This window comes from Magnolia sinica, chromosome 16, assembly GCF_029962835.1.
Source record: "Magnolia sinica isolate HGM2019 chromosome 16, MsV1, whole genome shotgun sequence".
Taxonomy (NCBI): Eukaryota; Viridiplantae; Streptophyta; class Magnoliopsida; order Magnoliales; family Magnoliaceae; genus Magnolia; species Magnolia sinica.
This window is the reverse complement of record NC_080588.1, coordinates 18962786-18971847: the sequence shown is the minus strand read 5'-3', so window position 1 is coordinate 18971847 and position 9062 is coordinate 18962786. Positions and strand designations below refer to the sequence as shown.

Here is a 9062-nt window from a genome sequence, read left to right as displayed (position 1 = left end):
ATATATATACCTTTTTTCTTTTCTTTTCTTCTTCTTTTTTTTTTGGACATGCAGCTGCTGCGGCTATGGCATTGTTGCGGCTGCGGCGGCAACAGTTGTTGCTGCTCTTCTTCTTCTTCTTATTTCTTCTCATCCCCCTTTTCAATTCCCTCTCTCTCCCTCTTTTCTTTTCAGTTTCCCTCTCTCTCTCCCTCCCTCCCCCTTTTCAATTCCCTCTCTCTCTCCCTCTTTTCTTTTCAGTTTCCCTCTCTCTCTCTCTCTCCCTCTTTTCTTTTCAGTTTCTCTCTCTCTCTCTCTCTCTCTCTCTCTCTCTCTCTCTCTTCTTTTCATTTTCCCTCTCTTAGAAAAAACAAATAGGTAACATCTACACACTTACTTTTTAAAAAAATGCTCTGTAGTGCACGCAGCGAAGTCTCTCTCTTTTCTTTTCTTGCGTGGGGCCCACCTTGATTTATGTGGAGTATATCCATGCTGTCCAATAGTTTTTCAGGTTCATTTTAGAGCACGATGCTTGAAATGAAGGGATCCAAATCTCAATTGGACCACGCGGTTGGAATTGAATGCCCACTGTTAAAATCTTCTTGGGGTCTGCTATAATGTTTATTTTCCATCGAACCTATTGATAAGGTCACTTAGACCTTGATGAAGGGAGAAAACAAATAACAGCTTAATCCCCCCAAAAAAAAAATGTCCTAAGAAAATTTTAATGGTAGGAATTAAATCCCTATTTTGTGGTCCACCTACGATTTGGATTAGCCTCATTTTTTGGACCATGCCCTAAAATAAGTTGGGAAAAAGGATGGACCACATGGATATACAACAAATGCATTGAGGTGGGCCCCACATTTAAAGAGATACTAGTGGTCCACCGAAGATTTATATCTACCTTAATTTTTGGACCATGCCTTAAAATGAGTTGGCAAAATGGATTGACGATGTGGATATACAAATACATCGAGGTGGCCCGCCTAGCCCACTATTGGTCCACCTGAGATCTAGATTTGCCTCATTTTTTTACCATGCCTTTAAATGAGTTGCCAAAACGGATGGATGACATGGATATATAATACATAATCGAGCGGACACTATGTACATGGCCCTAAAATTTTGTACATGAGGTATATATCAACTCAAAATTAACCAATTAAAATTTGGGACCATTGTTGCTAAGTCACAATCCCAAAATTAAATTGTTTGAACAATTTTCACCATTAGTTTGCAGACACTTGTTTTTTGAAATAGGACCATTTGATATTTTTCATTTTTCACTATCTAATAAATGTCCACCAATCCATTAGTAGGATAAGTGCCAATAGATTGCATTAATTTGAGGCTAGTTTGGGGCATCGAATGGTCCCCAAATCAGCCCCAAAACAACAACACTATTTACCCCAGGGTGTTCCGTAACGGTAACGGTGGACGTAACGGCCACCACCGTTACCTTTACGATATGGAGCATAACGATTGTTATGGCCCCGTAACGGCTGTTACAATCTCACTTTTCTATTTTTTAATTTATTGAAAAAACCCCTGTAAAACATGTATCTACCCCGTAATGTTAATTAAAAAGTATGAAAAACCTATATATATCCCGTAATAGACCATTACGGGGCTATTATGGCCTTTATAAGGGATATAACATGCCATTAATGACAATTACGGGTCACTTTTTTCCATAACTGCTGTTATAGCCATTACGACCACGTAACGTGTAACGGTTGCCACCGTTACCTTTACGTAACGGCCTTTACGGCACACCATGATTTACCCCAATTTAATTTTTATTTTTTCTTAGGATCTATGGGGAAAATGATATCAAATTGTTAGGTATATGAATTACATAATAGGATACAAAAGTCCCTAAACTCCATATATTGAAATGAAATGTATGCGAGTCACAAAGTATGCAATGCACTAGCACTATAAATAAAAGTAAAACTTAAAAATATAAGATGTTTTGGCATTACATTCATTATAGTAAATTTATATAAATATTATATAGTTAGAAAGCTAAACATATAAAAGGTTTGCAGTTAATTTCAGGTTAGCAGGTTCATAAATCCATCAGACAACCCGATATAGCATTCTCATGAAAGATTAGGCCATTAAGCCATTACACTACCATAAACATGCTCAAAATTATAAATGAATGCATATTTGGAATGTTTATAATTTTTCGGATTTTCTGAATTTTTTCCCATATTTTTTGGAGTAACAATTTTTTTTTACCAATACAGGGGCTTATCGCCTGTTATGCCTTAACAGTAGGCACCGCTACTGCTACAGAACACCTTGGTTGGAGGGTTTATTATTGCTTTACAGGTAAGTTCCATTTGGTTTTTTTTTAATCATTATCATTTGTCTTTTTCCTGATCATCATGTTTATCATCATTCTTCATCCGACCAGCAGATTTTAGCGTGAAAGGTGTGTCAACCTGAGAAAAGGGATGGGGATAAATCCTTTTTTCCTCACAGCACTGCTTGGGGACCCCCTATTGAGACTGAAGACAAGAACAAAGCAAGACTGATCATGCAAATACTTTTCCTAATGGTGAATCTTTTTATCTTTGATTGTTAACCCATCTTCTTTGCAGTTGTGAATGCAATCAATAATCGAATTGTTTGATTCCATCCTCCCATTTCATCCGAAATATTGGGAACCACAGACCTAATCCGATTCCATCCTTCCCATTTCATCCGGAATATTAGGAACCACGGAACTACTCCTAAAACCATTCTCAAACTAACTAGAGGAACTCCTTCTTGGGGTGCATGGAATGGTAGCAGTGATTGATAAAATATTTGATGAGAGTACCGACAGTACATGCGACCATGAGATGGCAGGACTAAGTGTTTATCCCAGCACAACTCAGCCAACAAAAGTTTCAGAAATTCAACCATTCATCGTCCAAAGAGAATGCAGAAGGCACAAGTTTGATCACCACCATGGATCTCTGTCACCAATTAACAAGCCATTTTATAATAAAAAAGGATTTATCCCCCACCTGTAGCACCATCATGACAACAAGAAGTGCATGAAACATGACTTACTGTGTCACTTGGGTAAAACCCCAGCTAAAATCTCAATTCTTGAATTGATCCAAAAGTTACCTGAGCATCAACGACAGATTTTCAAACCACTGAATGATTCCCAAGTATCAGTTGGTACCATTCCTAAAGTGCTCGGGAACATTTATGCATCACTAGCACCACCACTAGCCATCACATTTTCAGATGATGATCTGAAGGCCGCACTGCAGAGTGCAAATGGAAGGGCTAGCTGCTTCATGTAACTGTGGGGATTACAGATTACTCTGTACCACATACTCTTGTTGATACTAGAGCATCTTTAAATACACGCCCACTCCCTACATAACATTTGGTCAAGATTCTCGATCGTGAACTTATGCCCTCTAGAATGACCATAGCTGCTTATGATAGTTCAAAATGTCAAGGATGACCATAGCCACTTATGATAGTTCAAAATGTCCAGTTCACAGCAAGATTCTCCTAAACATGTGTGTCCATCCAGTTACCATACTTGTCGAATTCCATGTCATTGATATAATTGCCACTTTCAACCTGATTTTAGGAAGGTGGTGGATTGAACAACTAAAGGCCATACCCTCAACTTAGAACCAGTGCATTAAATTCACATCAGTGGTAACATTGTGGGGGCAATTGGAGATCCACCATGCAACAGAGACAAAATGGATAACCTAATTTGTCTCCCATCTGTACAAGGAATCAACAATCACCACCATGAAGAGGTTCAACCCATTGGCTTTGGAAAGAAGCCCACTATCTCGGTGGTTTATTTAAATTACCAATGTTTGCACCCATTTGCCAGAGGTTATCAATATAGACCCTATTAATCTCGCCCCATTTGGAAGAGCCATGCAAAATACTTAAGTGTCAAAACTGCATGGGAACTTGTGAAGAAACTGGGCTACGAACCAGAAAGTGGTCTTGGCAAAAAGAAACAGAGAAAGATCGATCCAATCATAGAAGATAGACCATCAGCAATCGGGACATGGATAGAAACCATCAAGTATGATGAAGATTAAGAGAAATAAATACAACTTGACAGCCCAATAGACAACCACTCAGGAGTTTAAAATCCCCTTCTGTTCTAGCTTGGATTGATTCGATCAACACTCGAGAAGCTCACAGATCACCTAATCTTGGAGATTCTACAAGTCTCTGCTAGAGCCACTTGCCGGATTCAGATCCATCGCCGTGGGAGGCTGCACTGTGGATTTGACACAGCCCACCATCACGATCACATAGAAAATGCTAGTCACAATAAAAGTTTCAATGAAGCTGATTCAGTCATTAGTAAAGCTTATAGTGGTTGAAGGGAGATTCATGATAAATTAATTAAATTGCTGTAAACTTAATGAGTTGAGAGAAAGTGTACATTGTAATCTAGTCCAGTAGGTACTTTCATCATTATACAAGGGGACAAATGAAACAATAGATCTACATGACTAAATATAGTTGTTATTCTAATGGATAAAAGTTCATGGCTAAATGCCTGTCTAAACGAAAAAGTTCATGGCTAAACATAGTTGTGATGCCCACTAGAAAATTCCCAACCAATCCAAAGCATTCAATCTAAATCACTAAAACTTTGAAAGGCAATAAAGTCTTTTGTGGAAGAACGAGAAAATAGGAAAAAGGAAACAACAAGAAACAAAAGTGTAGGAGAAAAATCTCCACCATATTTTGCTTGAGTACCATAGACAAATTGGTTTACGACGTTCACGCCCTGTTTGCATACAAACGATTCAAAAGACTTGAAAATTTTCTAGTTACTGACAATGCTGGTTGGAGGGATCCCAATCATCATTCCTCTTCCTACTACACAGCAAGAGGGATGATGACTAGGATCCATGTCATCAATACTCATTGGCAACCAGAAAGGATCTTTATCCATCTGAATCCTTTGTATGTAAACAGGCCATTTTACTTACAAAGATACATCTCATCTCGTCATTCAGATTCAACTACATTAGCGAAAACTAGTCCCACTTGAAAATGCATGCAACAAAAACCAGGTAAGCTAAAAACATAATAAAGTGTCTATGGGCCACCTCAAACATTTTTTTCCTATTGTATGGCAATCGCTCACCTGCAGTAGTGAAACAGTCGCCTTAAAAATGCATGCCGAGAAATCACGTAAAATGAAATCGAATATCTTGAAGAGCACACAACATTCTTCCATTGGTGAAATCAATCACCTTCACCACAAAGCAGCTACTGACTTCGTGCAATCACCACAGGCATCGAACAGATTCAGCAATTCAATTAGCAAGGTATTGCGACTTCACGAGATTTTCCTCTTATGTCAACTAGGAATACAAATAATTTTGATCCATACTCGAGAGAAATCCATGCATGCTGTATGTAGGTCCCAAAATTGCAGACAACCCTCCCACAATGATCCTGCCAACCATACTATTGAAACCAGTACTTACTAAAAGATGGCGAATTGAGGTAACTTCCATATTGCAACGGAAGCAAACTGAGCTGCACAAGCCATACTGCAAAACACATTTAAACCATCACATTGGCAAATTATAGCAATCTAAGGCAATTTCAGTCATAAATTTAATGACGAATGCGCTGAAAAAAAAAAAAAAAAAGTTGTCTATCATTTTCACACATTTAAACTAGCCATGTTTGTAAAAGTTATAAGGGTCATTTCACCATGCACATGACAAACTGTGATCTGTAGTAAAGAGAACTTCGAGCGGAAAGCCACGCATTCATTCGTGCTGCTCCCACAAACTACAAAACCAATTCAAATGGTCTAATTAGCAGAGACGATATATACTATGTTCAATTGAGCATTTTGCTCCAGTGAACTTACTGTATGTGTGGGGCCCATCTATTGGCGGTCCATGCATTGGCATGCTGCGGTATAGATCAGAATTGCCCTAGAATCCTTCCAATTATAGATCCTAACAGCCCGACTCAATCCTTATGTTGAAAGTTGGTTGTAATTGTCCATTTTCATAGGATAGCCTGGATCATGTGATAGAGACGATCTTGGGGAATGAAAAGATGATATGCCCAACCAAATCCATGGCTTAGATTACTGAACAGTGGGCCTCAACTGTAATTGCAGAATTGAGGGAAAAAACCCATTTTTCTCTTGATCAAGTATCATGTGCCACCTCATTAGCACATCATTACCAGCTGAGTTGATAGCAGTTTTACATTCACTACAAGCCAACTGAAGTGCAAATAGGCACCGACAGTTTTTACACATTCAAACCTGCCCAGTTCTTAAAAGCAATAAGCGCTTCCATCTTCCTAAAATTTCTCCTCCTCAGCTTCGCTACTTTGAGCTTCTTATGCGTCTCCATGAATGCTTGTTTATGCCTCCACTTATCTACAAAAATCTTCATCTCTTGCGCCTTCTCAACAACTTGCATTGCCGCATCAAAGAAACCTCCCTTAACCAAAGCATACAAGAATGCATCCACCAGGTTATGATCGAACTTGATCCCCTTACCTCCATCGACTGACATCCGTTTCCTCACCTCCGTCCATAGAATCAATACACTGAAGTAACTCCCGGCAGTCACATAGCCATTGATAAGGGAGAGATACGTCTGCTCATTTGGTTGGAACCGTAGAAAAACCATCCGCCGGAATGTTCGCCTCGCATCCTCCAACCGCCCGAGCTTACAAAAGGCATGTATGATCGAATTCCAATCATGAGTCCCAATTTCAACACGTGGGTCATCAACTATCTCATCTAAGAAAGCAGCCATTAGCTCAGGTCGATGATTCTCTGTCAAACCCGTCATTATGGTTAGGTAACTCATCTTCAAATCGGGTATCCTCGCTTCTCTCATCTCCCTAAACAGCGAAAATGCTGATTGAAAATCTTGGCTAGACATTGAAGCATCTATCAACGCATCATAGCTGCCCGCATCCAGCCGAAGTCCAGAACCATTGACCTCCATAACCAATTGGGCAGCTTCAGCTGTCCTACGCTCTTTACAGTATGCCTTCAAGATTGAGGAATAGACACCGATACCAACTGCACCTCCCTGTGCACTCATCTCATCAAGAATACAATGTGCCTTATCCAACAAGCCAAGATCGATGCATGCATTAACAATCCCAAACCCAACCGTACTTTCGGCCGAATTCGACGACTGTGAAGACTCCAACTCCTGCCCATCAATGATCAACTTCGCTAAATCCTTAATTCTTCCACTCCCAAAAAAACCCTTCACAACCTCACCATAACATTCTTCATTCAAAACCGAATCTTTATCAGTCCGTTCGCGCAATGCACGTAAAATAACTGCAGAAACCGATCCTAAATCCCCAGATTTCACATACCCATGAATCAAATTACCGTAAAAGAGCTTCTTCGATGGAAATCCAAATGCGCCCATCAAAATTTCCAATTCAACAACCTTCTCCTCAAGGCCCTTAAAAGCATATAAATAAGCAAGAAACCCAAAACTCATGACATCAGGCTTAATACCCAAAACTGACATTGTTTCTACCACTTTCTCAGCATCAGAAACAGACCCAAGATCAATACAACACCCCTCCAAAGCTGCATTGCAAGCGGCCAAGTCCGGCTTCATGAAATCCAACTTCTCATCCAATGAGATCTTACAACTCAAATCGAACAATCGCAAAAATGCAGGGAAGAAATCACGATTCTTCCTACTGATTTCGATCAGTATACACCCCCAGAGGGAGAAAGGCGGGAAGATTCTGTTCTTGAACAAGGATTTGAGGAGGGCAAATGCAGGGGCGGGCGTGTTGGCAGATTGCATGGATTGGAGGACGGTCTGTATGGTTTGCATTGAAAGGCATTGTGGGTGTTTTTCTAAGAGGAATACGGTCGATGCGAAGGCCCTTTTGAGATTGAGGAGGTCTTTTTGGGAGGAGAGGTGAGAGATTAGAGAGTTGAAGAGGTGGGGGGAAGGGAAGAAGGGAGGAGGAGAAGAAGAGGAAAGGTGGGATGTGAGGTGTTTGAAGTATTTCCAGGCCTGGTCAGTGTTGTTGATGGAGAGTGAAGTTTGGAGGGAGGATTCAAGGTTGGAGATTTCTTGTGATGGTGAGGCTTTAGTGGGGTTTTCTAGAGAGGATTTTGGTGGAGTTTTGATGGGGTCTTGGAGAGGGGATTGTGGTTGGGTTTTCATAGTGAAGATTGATGGTTGGAGGAATGAATAAAGGATTGGGATTTTACTTTCAGGTGCTGATGAAGAAGAATAATAGGAGAAGGATGAGACTCTGAGAGAGGGGAGAGAGGGGAGATACCTTTTCCACATCGTTTCTTTGTAATTCTTGGTTGGAGATGGGGAAACACAGGTGCGTCTTTCCTCGCTCTGCTGTGAACCCGTCGCAAGCGAGCCTTGTTCCTAAGATTACACATCGCCGCCGGACGCACACTGAATACTGACACTGCACGGTGCTCTGTGCGACCCACGATGATGTATGGGTTCTATCCACGCCGTCCATCTATTTTTCCAGCCCATTTTACGGTGTGACCTAAGAAATGAGTCAGTTTCATACCTCAAGTGGACCACACCACAGGAAAACGCCCACTGTTAAAAACTTCTTGCGGGCCCAGGTTTTGGATCTAGCCGATATTTGTGTTTTCACTTCTTCCTCCTTTTACGTGAGTTTATAAACAGGTTGGATGGCAAATAAAGATTAGAGTGGCCGTTGGGAAGTTTTTAATGGTCGCGTTCAATAACCACTGTTTTCCCATCGTGTGGTCCACTTGAGATTTGGATCTATCTTATTTTAGCTTATTTTTGGGGCTCATGCTCTAAAATAATTATCCAAAACAAATAGATGACATAGATAAAACAAATACATCATGGTGAGGCCCACACAACCATCCAGTAACGATGTGGCAGTTTCAGTATTCGATCTGCGTCCGTCTACCGTCCGTTTCTAGCCCCATTCTACACTATGCCCTTTACGCCAAGGGACACAGACTAAGGGCCTGTTTGTTAAATGTGAAATCCCAAGTCAGAATCTAGAACCTAAATATAAAGTTGAAAAACTAACAG

General features: G+C 40.5%; 1 protein-coding gene across 4 annotated transcripts; it reads right to left on the bottom strand.

Moving 5' to 3' along the window:
- Positions 1 to 4694: 4694 nt before the first annotated feature.
- LOC131229144 (pentatricopeptide repeat-containing protein At1g69290-like) lies at positions 4695 to 8397 on the bottom strand. 4 transcript variants are annotated; one of them, XM_058225025.1, is made up of 3 exons: positions 5876 to 8397; positions 5669 to 5793; positions 4695 to 5546 (listed from the first exon to the last, which is right to left on the bottom strand). In XM_058225025.1, the coding sequence occupies exon 1, from the start codon at positions 8310 to 8312 to the stop codon at positions 6270 to 6272; it is 2043 nt and encodes a 680-aa protein (XP_058081008.1). In that variant the 5' UTR covers positions 8313 to 8397; the 3' UTR covers positions 4695 to 5546; positions 5669 to 5793; positions 5876 to 6269. The 4 variants fall into 4 exon arrangements, with proteins under 4 accessions (XP_058081008.1, XP_058081010.1, XP_058081009.1 ...); XM_058225027.1 differs by having other exon boundaries at positions 5713 to 5793; XM_058225026.1 differs by having other exon boundaries at positions 5720 to 5793.
- Between the last annotated feature and the right edge of the window lie 665 nt (positions 8398 to 9062).